The 13,426-nt window shown below is 52.7% G+C and overlaps 1 protein-coding gene across 1 annotated transcript; it reads left to right on the forward strand.

Annotated features, from left to right (window-relative positions):
• The first annotated feature begins 443 nt into the window (after positions 1–443).
• NHLH1 (nescient helix-loop-helix 1) lies at positions 444–854 on the forward strand. Its single transcript, XM_077841454.1, has one exon. The coding sequence runs from the start codon at positions 444–446 to the stop codon at positions 852–854; it is 411 nt and encodes a 136-aa protein (XP_077697580.1).
• Positions 855–13,426: the final 12,572 nt, after the last annotated feature.

The following is a 13,426-nucleotide window of genomic DNA, read 5'->3' on the forward strand; positions in this document are numbered from 1 at the left end:
AGCACTTTGGAAGCATTTGTAGAGACTAACATCTGAAGAAGGAAAACCACGTTGCACAGCGTGCCGAAGACAGGCCCTGCAATCGACACACGCACATAGAGGAGAGATTTATTTATTTAATTTATATATTTATTGGAAATTTATTTAAATTATTTATTTGGAAGATTGTTGGTCGTGTGACTAATTCCCTGGAGAGAGGAATCAGCTTTGAAATTTCCTTGGAAGGTTTTTTTTTTTTTTTTTTAATGATGATCATGTGAACCAGAGAACAAAATATTAGAAGCAGAGCAATTTTATTTTGGAAATCTATCTATCTATCTATCTATCTATCTCCAGACATCCCCTCTATCTATCTATCTATCTATCTATCTCCAGACACCCCCTCTGTCTATCTATCCCGATACACACCCATCCGTCTATCTATCCATCCATCCTTTGAAAAGATGATGCTCAATTCAGACCAGACGGAAATCGACGTGCCCCCGTCTCACTCAGAGACAGAGTCAGTCTTTAGCGACTGCGGTGGGGGCGGTGGCCGTGGGGCCGGAGCGGAGGAGGCCGGCGGCATCGGCTTGTGTGCCCAGTCCCGGCTAGCTGAGCCGGGCGAGGCTCTGAAAAAGGACCTGCAGCACCTGAGCCGAGAGGAGCGGCGGCGGCGGCGGCGTGCCACGGCTAAGTATCGGACAGCCCACGCCACGCGGGAGCGCATCCGCGTCGAGGCTTTCAACATGGCCTTCGCTGAGCTGCGCAAGCTGCTGCCCACCCTGCCCCCTGACAAGAAGCTCTCCAAGATTGAGATCCTCAGGCTGGCCATCTGCTACATTTCCTACCTGAACCACGTGCTGGACGTCTGAGCCACTGAGCCCACGTCCGTCTGTCCGTCTGTCTGCTACATCTCCGACCTGAACCACGTGCTGGACGTCTGAGCTGCCGAGCCCCCGTCCCTCTGTCCGTCTGTCTGCTACATCTCCGACCTGAACCACGTGCTGGACGTCTGAGCCACTGAGCCCACGTCCGTCTGTCCGTCTGTCTGCTACATCTCCGACCTGAACCACGTGCTGGACGTCTGAGCCACTGAGCCCACGTCCGTCTGTCCATCTGTCTGCTACATCTCCGACCTGAACCATGTGCTGGACGTCTGAGCCACTGAGCCCACGTCCGTCTGTCCGTCTGTCTGCTACATCTCCGACCTGAACCATGTGCTGGACGTCTGAGCCACTGAGCCCACGTCCGTCTGTCCGTCTGTCTGCTACATCTCCGACCTGACCTGCATGCTGGACGTCTGAGCCGCCGAGCCCCCGTCCCTCTGTCTGTCTGCTACATCTCCGACCTGACCCACGTGCTGGACGTCTGAGCCGCCAAGCCCCCATCCCTCTGTCCGTCTGTCTGCTACATCTCCGACCTGACCTGCGTGCTGGACGTCTGAGCCACTGAGCTCCCATCCCTCTGTCCGTCTGTCTGCTACATCTCCGACCTGACCTGCGTGCTGGACGTCTGAGCCACTGAGCTCCCATCCCTCTGTCCGTCTGTCTGCTACATCTCCGACCTGACCTGCGTGCTGGACGTCTGAGCCGCCGAGCCCCCGTCCCTCTGTCCTTCTGTCTGCTACATCTCCGACCTGACCCACGTGCTGGACATCAGAGCCGCTGAGCCCCCGTCTCTCTGTCCGTCTGCCTGCTACATCTCCTACCTGACCCACGTGCTAGATGTCTGAGCCACAGAGCCCACATTCATCTGTCCATCTTTCTGCTACATCTCCCACCTGACCCACATGCTGGACGTCTGAGCCACCGAGCCTACGTCCATCTGTCTGCCGCATCTCCTACCTGAACCACGTGCTGGATGTCTAAGCCAATGATTGTCCATCTGTCTGTCCGTATTTCTCTCCATATCCTGCCAGACGTGTGAGCCACCAAGCCCATCTCTGTCTGTCTGTCCATGCATTTACCATATATCCTACCTGACTACTTGCTGGAGTCTGAGCCACCGAGCCTACGTATCTGTCAGTGTTTCTGCTACATCTCCTATTGGTCATCTGAGCCACCAAGCCTACATCCATCTATCTGTCTAGCTGCTACCTGAATCACATCCGGGACATCTTGAGCCTCCGAGCCCATGTCTGTCCACCCCTCCATCCATCTGTCTGCTCCATCTCTTACTGGAACCCCGAGCTGGACATCCAAGCCACAGCAGCACCAACAGCCCTGGGATCTAGCCCATGTGTCTCTCTGCTCTTTCTTCTACCTGAGGCATGGCCTGGATTGGTGAAGTGCCAACAGCAGGAACATTTCAGGCCTTTTTTCTGTTGGCTGCGTTTCTCCCAGCTGGCACCATATACTGGGCTCCCAAAAGGCCCCATCTCGAGGGGCTGCCATGCCATCTGAGCTGACGCCCCTGGCACCCCCCAGATCTAGGCAGACAAGGAAGGGAGCTTAACCCCCTGTGAGCTCTGGCATTCCTTGCACAGCCGCAGGACTCCCGGCTTTTCCTGCCCTGAAAAGAAATACCAAACATGCGGCAAAAATGGAAGGCATAAACCTTGTCCTCTGTCATGACCCCATCCCTTCTCCAACTACCACAAAGACCGGATCTCAATCTCCCAATACAGTTCCCACTTCAGCATCCCAAAGGTCAGAGTTTGCTCCCGTTGCAGTTAATAGGCTCCAGTCTCCATCGTCCTGCTGTTGTTTATACTGGTGCAAAGTGAGTGTGAACGGTGCCCATCCTGACTCAGGAGTGTTTTGCACCTGCTTTGCACGGGTATAAGTGACTGGACAAGGTGGACAACAGGCAGTCAAGCCCAGTGAGTGTTTGATGGCAGCAGGCTCTGGTCCCTAAGGCTGTTTCATGTTTCCCAAAATAGATGCCCCTAGCAAGAGGGGTCAAACTGGGGGAAATGTGGTGACTCTCTACTCAAGCTCCAGATACAATTCCAAACTACACCAACAATCTCAGACAACTGGATTTGTCTGCTGTAATGATCAGTGCACAGTGAATAAGTAAGGCTGACCTCTACATTGCCATCATTAGCCTCCAGAGTGAACATCCTGTTGCAGTGAATGGGAGTAGTTAATTCACACCTCTCTTAGGGCTTCAGGCCTCGACTCTCGTTTGTCATGCACCTTGTGTTGTCATTAACCCCCTTTCGAAGCAGGTGTCAGGCCTCACCTCCACTGGGATTCCAGTCACTAGTTTTAACCCCTTCGTGAGACACAATTTACCCCAACAGAGCACAGTTTTCACCAGTGCAGTTTATCCAGGGCCTCCCTAGTGTAAACTATGATCTGCGATGGGTTTGCGCTGGGGCAGCTCCACCTTAGAGGGATCTGTGCTCCCAGTTTGCACTGGTGCAAATGACAACCACGGGGCTAAATAAATGGGAACTGGGTGACCAAACCCCACAGGCAGCTGTGACGAGCTCAACCCAAGCCGTTGACCTATGGGGCTGCTTGTCTTCTCATGCTCCCTGTTGTAAATCAGGAGCAGAGAAGCAGGCCAAGTGAAGGCATCCGCAGTCAGTGGGGGATTCCAGCCCCCCACTGAAGCTGTTGCACAGAGCAGGATCTCTCTCTAGTCCCCTCCTGGGAGTCCTGGCCCCAGCCCTGGGGGTCAGGCGGTGCCCTGCACTTCCCTAGGACCCAACCCCAGCCGCCCAGCTCAGCAAATCCGTCCCCCCTTTCCAATGGCAAAGCCAAGCCTTGGTTATTGTCGGAGAAAGAGAATCTGATTGGTAGACGTTAGAAGCAAAGAGAAATGGTGTTTGACCAATCCGATCGCGGCATGAGCGAACTGTAAACAAAACCCGGGGCCTGCCGCCAATCGAAAAGAGCTGGCGCTGACGAGTAAACAAGCATGAACTTTATGGGTCTGAGCCTGCAAAAATCCACCGATCTATTGGCTTCAGTGGGATCATTCCTGTGGCTACGGGTCTACAGGGACAGAACATCTATTTATCGTCAATCGCCATACACATCTATCTGTCTCCATACACACCCATCTGTCTATCGATCTGTCTATCTATCATCTATCTCCATACTCCTCCATCTAATCTATCTGTCTGTCTATCCTCAGACACACCCATCTCTATCCATCTATCACAATACATATCTTTTTATCTACATATCCACCCTCCCGCTCTGTGTCTATCTGTCTGTGATCTTATGTCTATCTGTCTCTCTAGGCATTTCACCACAGCCACTATAGCTGAACCTTTCCAGTTCCATTTGAGGGTTCAGATGAAATTCAGTGGACAAAACTGATGAAAAGAGGGTTTTTTTCCCAACACGCTGTTCTAATCAGGTCTTTTGGGCTCTGTTCCCAGCTCTGCCGCTGATTCACTGGGGTGAGCCACTTCCCTCCTCTCTGCCTCAGTTTCCCGCTCTGTATAAACAGGGAGACTGCTACCTACCTCGGCCTCATGCAGACTCGTCAGCGAACGTCCACCATGTGCTTTGAGATCCCTGGATGGCAGGGCATTATGAACAGTGAAGACAGGGACGGATTTCCCATCCACACGCAGTTCAGCAGGGGAAGCGGATGGACGGGGAGAGCAGGGCCGACCCGCCACCTCCTTCACTCATCAGTCACGTCTCTGTGCCACAAGGCTATTTATTGAATTAATTTATTGATAAATGTTGCTATTTATTTGTGGGTTTGTGCACTTTTAAAAAAAAAAAGAAGTGAAAAACAACTGTGGAGGGGAAAATAATCCTTTGTAAATAACATGCCCTTGTGTGTGTGTGTGTGTCTTGGCTGTTTAGAATGTGTGACGATTTATTATTTATTATTGCCTAAGAAAGTCGGAGAGATGGGGAATGGAATTAAACTGTGCCACAGAAAGAGAGATCTCGACTTTGGAAAAAAGACTCTTCCCTCTTTCTTTCTTTCTTTCTTTCTTTCTTTCTTTCTTTCTTTCTTTCTTTCTTAGTATCGCCGTCTTCTCTTTCCTTTTGCAGCTGGGTCATTTTGCGAGCGGTAATGGCCGGTTGCAGCTACGCCTGTTAAGACTGGCAGGTAATCGAATCTCATGCTCCGAGATTCACATGAAATGATCACAGCAGGGGGCATGGATTTTCCTCCTGCTACACACAACTGGCAGAGGGCGCTGATCCAACGTGGCAAGACGCCGGCTCACACAGGGTCCAGGTGCATCATGAGTCGAGATGGGCCCACACCTTGAACCTGGATCGGAACTGGAGGGCTCACAGAGGGTTTCTGGGGTTCTGTTGCAGGCCTATTTCTACCATAATTGTGGGAATTTTGTCTCCCTCTGAAGCATCACCTGTTTATGGTACTTCTCTGCCCCTCCCCCCATCACTGTAGCATCTGGGCATTGTATAGATGGGGAAACCGAGGCACCGAGAAAGAAGCTAAGTGATTGGCCCAGGGTTACACAGGGAGTCCGCAGCAGAGCCGGGAACTGGAGCCAGGTCTCCGAAGACCAAGGCTAGCATCCTAACAACTGGACCAGCCTTCCTCTGTCCTGTGTTGAGTCCCATGGGTGGGTGTGCTGCTGGACCGATGGTCTGACTGGGTGCAGCAAACCTATGTTCCTATACGACAAAATCACCTCCCCCAAAGTGGGAGACAAAGGGGAAGGGAGGGCGTATCAGCACCAGGCCCTGAAGCACCGGTGGGAGCGGGCTAGACGGGTCATGGGGCCAGCCCATTCTCACCCTCTGCCCCACATGCTCTTCCTTCCCCACGGTTCAGAAGGCTGGGACAGCTCAGGAGCGTCAGGGAGACTCTGAACTGGGAGTGGGGAGGGCAGGGCAGGGACAGACACGCTCAAAAAACCCGGCACCCCCGTCTCCCTCCACGTCTGACTCCCACCCCTGTCCGGCACTGGAGCCGCTCGAGAATCTCCCGGGGGCCTTTGAACCCGAACAACCCCAGTGAGCTCAAGGCTTTAAAAGAATTCGTTGGAACAGACACAAGGAAAGGTCCAACCAGTGGGAGAGGGAAGGGGGAACCCGCCCATCCAGGGGAGTGAGATGAGGCATGTAGTGGCCCCTCCACGACCCCTTATATCCCCAACACCACCCCCAGCCCCGGTGCTTCGCCTTGGAGGCTCCACACTGCACGCTCAGAGCAGGGACCAGCTACTTTGGGAAGCAGGAGACAGAAGAGGAAGAGGAAGGGCATGTGGAGCAAAGGGACTGAGAGCCCTGTGGATCAGTCCCTCCGTACCCCAGAGCTGCTCAGCAGCAGAGAAAGATCCCCTCCCAGTCTGGGTCACCGAGACAGCTGCAGGAATGGAAGCAACGGGGGAGGGGGAATCTGAGCCAAAGTGATCCCCCAAATCACATGCAACTGCCCCATAAAACCTTCCAGACTCGGGGATACAACTTTCCCCGACTCAGAGGGTGCTGTCCCCTCTGTCCCCTAAGTGATTATCATGAAAATGCCTTTTTGCTCCCCTTGTATTACCCAGAGTCCATTGTCTCTGCCTCAAGAGCCAGGAAATCTTCCTGCAGTGCAGATTCCACCCCCGGTTGTGATCGTCTTCGCTTGTTAGCTTGATGGCTTTGTTTACCTTATATATAAATGTACTTTCATTGTTCTCTGCCTGTAATCAAGGAGGTCAAGCAGGTAAATACACATTCCTTTGTCTAGGGCAGGCTGGGCTTATGCACTGCCTCAAATACACCCTTAAGAACACATCTGCAGCAGACATCTATATCTCTTGGTACACAACCCGCACACACGTCATGCAGTGGTTTTTGGGACCAGCGCGTCACCAGTTTGCATATGACACCTTACATGACACTTTTTAGGTACCTGTTATGGCAGCAGTGTGTTGGGGGTGATGAGTGTGTCAGGCCTGAGAGGCGTTACAATGGGGTGGGCCTCTGCCAGCTAGTACCGAGGGGCTCCAGGGTCACAAACGCCCACCTCCGTCCCTCTGGGCCCCTCTGGTGAAAGCGGGGAAGAGAGCGTGCTGCTCCTCGCCCTTCGTCCCTGTCCTCTGACGGACGGGTCCCCGCGGGACAAGTTGCAGCTGTTCGTTGACTTGCTCCAAATTTCTTTACGTAATCGATTGGCCTCGGCTCCGCGGGATACATTAAAGGGGAAATAAAAAGCTTGGCGGGGGGAGGGAAACACAGAGAGACGGTGACGGCTCTGTCCTGGCAAGACCTCCCCTATACCTCCATAAGCCTGCGATTGCCCAAGGGTTACAGCCAGGTCCCCGGGGCAGAGATTGGACACAGGCCAAGCTTGGCCATGCATTAATGAAGGGAAAGGGAAAAAAAGGCAGCTAGCAGATCTGGGTTGTGTGCAGCCTCTCAGCGTCTGTCTCCCAGCTCAGGGGCACAGCTTTGGGTTAGGGGGGCTTGTGCTAGCATGCGAAAAATAACCAAGGGGCTATGGCAGCACCAGCGGAGGGTCAGGGAGGCGGGGGGTAAGGTGGGCTTGAACTCAGTGACTAGCCCAAGCTTCTGGCAGTGCCGCAGTGTCCACAGAGCTCTTCTCAGTGCACTCACGCGAGCCCTGCCGCCGCCCGGGCTCAGAGGCTCACTGCCCGCGGCAGGGTAGACGTACCCTCGGGGCAAGTGCGGCCATATCCCTCATCAGCATCAGCTCCAGCCCACGCAGGGGTCTATGGTTAGAGTATAAGGCTTGGCATCAGGACTCCTGGGTTCCGTTCCTGGTTTGGGGGGGAGGAGAGTGAGGCCTAATAGTTAGAGCTGGGGGCTTGGCATCAGGACTCCTGGGTTCCGTTCCTGGTTTGGGGGGGGAGGAGAGTGAGGCCTAATAGTTAGAGTTGGGGCGCTTGGCATCAGGACTCCTGGGTTCCGTTCCTGGTTTGGGGGGGAGGAGAGTGAGGCCTAATAGTTAGAGCTGGGGGCTTGGCATCAGGACTCCTGGGTTCTGTCATCAGGTCTAGGAGGGGAGTGGGGTCTAATGAGAGTTTTATTCCTACTCTGACTCCACGGGACCTGGGGCGCGTCACTTCCCCTTTCTGGGCCTGTGTTCCAATGCTGGCTCCGACTCCGGACCTCCCTCATCCTGGCACAGACTCAAGCTAGGTTCTCCGATCTGCCTCTAGCCTTTCCCTGGGAGACTGCCCCGGACGTAAACTCTGTCTCTCCGTCCCAAGGCCTCTCAATTAACTGGGGCAAGGGGCGGTGGATGCTGTCTCCTCCCGGGCTGCGCAGGAGAGAACAGGCCCTTTCCCGGGGCAGCCCGACGTGAGAACCGACAGATTAATCACGTTACAAAAGTGTGAACATTCTGTCGCTATTTCCCAACCGGCTGTGGTGCCCTTTGTTACCCGCCCTGCCAGCCAAGTCCCTGACATATGGTCCGCATTGTGCAGCGCACAATGGAAACACTTCATGCTAATTTAGACCCTGGCTCTGGCCTTGATGTCTCCTCCCACAGACTGGGGCAATGGCCCTCACTTAAGTGTTCGTTTGCCAATGCGAGAAAAAAGACAATTTTGCTTCTTGTTCACTTTTCAGTGTATTAGAAAGTTTTGCACTGGGCTCAAATTAATTTCTCTTGCTCGACTATCATAAGGGGGGGATCTGTCCATCTCTCTGTCACCACAAGAGGATTATCTGTCTGTCTGTCTAATATCAGACGGGGCTTATCTATCTATCTACATACACCCCCTCTATCTATCTATCTATCTCTCTATCTATCTATCTATCTATCCCCAGACACCCGCTCTATCTATCTATCTATCTATCTATCTATCTATCCCCAGACACCCGCTCTATCTATCTATCTATCTATCTATCTATCCCAGACACCCGCTCTATCTATCTAATCTAATCTATCTATCTATCTATCTATCCCCAGACACCCGCTCTATCTATCTATCTATCTATCTATCTATCCCCAGACACCCGCTCTATCTATCTAATCTAATCTATCTATCTATCTATCTATCCCCAGACACCCGCTCTATCTATCTATCTATCTATCTATCCCCAGACACCCGCTCTATCTATCTAATCTAATCTATCTATCTATCTATCTATCCCCAGACACCCGCTCTATCTATCTATCTATCTATCTATCTATAAATCTATCTATCTATCTATCCCCAGACACCCGCTCTATCTATCTATCTCTCTATTTATCTATCTATCCCCAGACACCCACTCTATCTACCTATCTATCTCTCTATCTCTCTATCTATCCCTATACACCTCATCTATCTATCTAATATCATAAGGGGCTGTCTGTCTGTCTGATCTTTAAAATGGTTATCTACATATGTATCTATCTGACCTGTAAGGTTATTACCTATCTGTTATAACCTGTCTGGTTTTTATCTATGTGTCCATCCACAGTCTCTCTCCTTCCTCCCCGCTCTAGTATGTCAGTCTAGCACAGGGGCAGCCAATTACTTTTTGTCAAGGTCAAAATTTCTTGGTCACAGTATAGTCAAGGTCCAGACTCCAGAGAAAATAATAATAATGGTAATAATTAATAAGTAAATAAAAAGATTTTGGGGTCCAGCCACTCAAAAGCACAGTCCACCATTGACTGGGTAGCATCTCTCCTCCCACCGACAGTGTCTCTGTGTGTACTCGAAGGTTGTCTCTAGCACCCGTCACTGTGGTACCTAAGAATTGCCTGATGCCAGCCCATTTCATAGTATATAAAGCACACCAGACAAATTCAACTCCTTCCAAAAGTCAGCTCCCCTCTTGGTTTTCCACCATCCAAAAGGCAGGTCAGTTCTGGGCTCTCCACTATTCAGACATGGGATGAAAATCTGCCGGTAATTCTGTCCACAAACTGGGATTGCCCTGTGCTGTTATTATCCAGATTACAATAGCACCCAAGGCCTCCGCTGAGATCAGATCCCCATTGTACTAGGCGCTATACATACGCAGAGTGAGAAACAGTCCCTGCCCCAAAGAGACAAGGTGGACCAGGGCTGGGAGGCGGAAATGACTTATGCAAAAATCACCCTGTAGGTCACTGGCAAAACCCAGAGCTCCTGACACCGAGTCCCCTGCAGTACCCATTAGCTCACACCGTTTGCACACCGCAGTGTGGATCCTCGGGGCAGAATCTTTAACAGGGGTCCTCTGGGCTGCATCCTACAATGCTGGAGAGATGGGAGATGTTGCCGCCTTTTCAGATCACACACAGGATTTTCCCTGCAGTCCACACACTCTTGTCCTATGGCTTGTGGATCCGTGAGAGCATGGCTGGACTTGCATATATATACAGGAGGGGAGGGTACTTCTGGGTGTGTGGATGTCTGCAGGAGGGTGTGTACATACACATATTTCTGTGTCTGGCTGAGGACTGGCTGGAAAACCAGAATTCCGCTTCATGAAAACCATTGAGTGTTTGATGTTTGTTTTCATGTTGGTCCAGACCAGAGCGGAGAGCGGAGACCTCTTGGCATTTTCTGGGGAAAAGCATGAAAGCAAGAGCACCCCAGGGCAGCTGGCAGCGCTGTGAGTCGTGCCATCAGCCAGGATGTGGAAACACAGGCTCAAGTCTCTGCTCCAAGCCGGGACTCAAACCTGGGTCTCCCCCCAGGCGAGTGCTTGAAAACCACGGGGCTACGGAGTCTCTCATTCTTTCGCTGACCCACTGAATATTTCATTATTTACATGAAGGGGAACAGCTCTGGCACAGGGGGACTAGCCTTTTAGGGAGCGATGGGCCCGGCCCCACCTGTGACCCACTTAGCTCACCTCCCCAGGTGGAGACAATGAGCAAAGTCCCAGAGCAGGCTGGACACCTGGCTAAAATCAGGCCTCTGGGGTGAAGATAAAGCAGGGGCCTGTGGAGAGCACAGGAAGATGTGTTAGGAGTTGCTGCTGGACAGGGAGTGGGCAGAGGCTCAACGGAGCTGGAAGGGTGCGAGAGCTGCCCTATACAGAGAGACTCCCCCAGGCGCAGGGCTGGGGGTGCAGCTGTCAGCTAGGAGGAAGTTCTGGGGTTTCCTCGTGAGCTTGGTTAATAAACCCAGCATCCAAGAAGGGCCGTAACACAACCCGTGAAAACCTATGGTGACGTTACTGGCAAGCCCAAGAAAGGGAAATCGAGGCAACAGCAGACCAGGTAGGTGGCGGTAGGACGACCTCCAACAGGAGAGTCCTAGTAGCCAGAGCAGGGACTGGAACCTGATGATGTCCCAGGAGCATGCCCTGATCACTAGGCTCTTGACTAGTCCACGTTGAACAGGCGCGGGGGAGGGGAGAGGGCTCTCTCGCTCTCATTTTGACCAGAAATTCCATCCTGGACCTAAGGAAACGAGAGACCAAACGGACACTTTTCTGTGTTTGCAAAGTCTTGGGTTTGACAAAGCAGCATTCCCGGCTGGCAATTTGCTGGACAAATTCCTGCCCAGCCCTCGTCCATAAGCATTCTGAAGTGTGTCTGTCTGTCTGTGCGTTTGCAGGTCTATCGTGCATCCATGCACGTGTCCCCACACGTATGTATTTGCAACAGCGTGCGCATCTGTGTGTTGGCTTGCTGGTCGGCACGCCACAGCCTGAGGCGAGGGGACAGCCTCGTGCTTTCTCCCCCTCCGCCGCACCTAGAAGAGGCTCTGGCCCCCCGTGCGGGGGCTCAGAACACCAGGCATGTGAATGTGCAGCCTCCCCAGGAGAAGCCGGGTGCGTGCCCAGGATTGTTTGCTCCCAGCCAGTTGCAGTGCCGTCGGGATCCGGGCCCCCCCCCCCGCCCCCAGCTGAGAATGAAAGGTGCAAATCGACCAGGTTCCCACCCAGCACAGACAGGACCGGGGAGAGGGAATGGGAGCTCAGAGAGGAACCCCGTCTCCTCCATCCTCCCACAGTGGGCTCTGGGTGCAGTGGGCTGTGCCCTGGGGATGGAGGTTTGGCATTTTGTGTGCCGCTTCCAAGGACATCCACTTTATGATCTCCCCAGCGCTTATCGCCTGACATGGGCCGTGGGCTGCTGCATGGCAACAGTCGGGGAGGGGGGTCTTACTAAGCATCCAGGACCATGCTCTTCACCCTGAAGCTCTGCCTCAGTTTCCCTGCAACCAGGGACTCTGTCCAGGATCTGGGGCCAGCACGGAGCAGATTTGTCTTTGTGCTGAATCAGGAGAGCCAGGGTGGGCAGCAAAAGTGCCTCTTCCCATCTTGGTGGTGGGAGGGGAGCACGATCAGTGTCTTCCTCGGTATAGCCCCCTCGCCCGCTGCCATGCCCCGCTGTCCCCCCATGCCCCCAGCCCAGGAGAAGCTGGTCCAAGATTGGGCTCCCTTGTGGCAAGGATTGTGCACGTTGGTTAATGCAGCTGGGTAACGAGGGAGGGCTGAGCCGGGCCCCTCCTGCCGAGAGCCGGCTGAGAGTTTTGTAGTGAAAAGTGAGTTTTATGCAAAATGACTTTTTCTCCCCAAAGAAGAGTTCTGCAGAAAAAGGCAAGTTTGCCCACCAAATTTGCAGAGGGATTTTGGGGTGCATTTTTTTTATACTAAAACCCAGAAAACAAGAACATTTATGTACCTTATTTTTTTATTTTCAGAAACAGAACGGGGTTTTGCTATAAGCCAGTTGTTTTTTGTTTTGTTTTTTTACTAAAAACAGATGGTTTCTTTCTATGAAAAAAAAAAAAGACTTTTTTGAAGACAATACACTTTCAGGGGAAATTCTGGTGAAAATCAAATGCCTTCATCGAGCGGCATTGTCTGCACATCTCCCTGCCTCTGTCCCCGCGGGGGAGCGGGAAGGATTAGCTGGAGATGGCAACTGACTCACACTCACACACACACACACACACGCGGGAATTACACACACACACGGGAATTACACACACACACTGATTCTCTGCTGACACACGCCCCTGCATGCCCCATCGAGGCCAATGGGGCGTCAATTTGAGCAGGATCTGACCTTACCTCATCTATTTGTTTTTTGGGGGAGGAAGGGGACCCCTCCTCCAGACTAGCCCAAAGCACATCCCCCCCCCCCCCCGGCCCATCTTCCCTGTTTCGGACAGCCCTGGCTTGAGTCTCAGCAGCCCCTGCTGCATCCCTATGGACCTCTGCTGTGACTAGCAGGTGTGGCTAGTACTCCCTGGGGGGCCGACTCTCTGCTCTGAGTCTGCAGTGCCCTCTGCTGGGCTCGCAGACCAGACACCGTCTCTCTCGTTCTCTGTTCGGCGCCAGGCCTTTCGGGGACTCTAACAACACCAAAAAGAACAGGAGGACTTGTGGCACCTTAGAGGCTAACCAATTTATTTGAGCATAAGCTTTCGTGAGCTACAGCTCACTTCATCGGATGCATGCAGTGGAAAATACAGTGGGGAGATGTATATACACGGAGAACATGAAACAATGGGTGTGACCATACACACTGTAACCAGAGCGAGCACTTAAGGTGAGCTGTTACCAGCAGGAGGGTGTGGGGGGGGAACCGTTTGTAGTGATAATCAAGGTGGGCCATTTCCAGCAGTTGACAAGAACGTCTGAGGAAC

This window comes from Eretmochelys imbricata, chromosome 24, assembly GCF_965152235.1.
Source record: "Eretmochelys imbricata isolate rEreImb1 chromosome 24, rEreImb1.hap1, whole genome shotgun sequence".
In the NCBI taxonomy this organism is placed as follows: domain Eukaryota; kingdom Metazoa; phylum Chordata; order Testudines; family Cheloniidae; genus Eretmochelys; species Eretmochelys imbricata.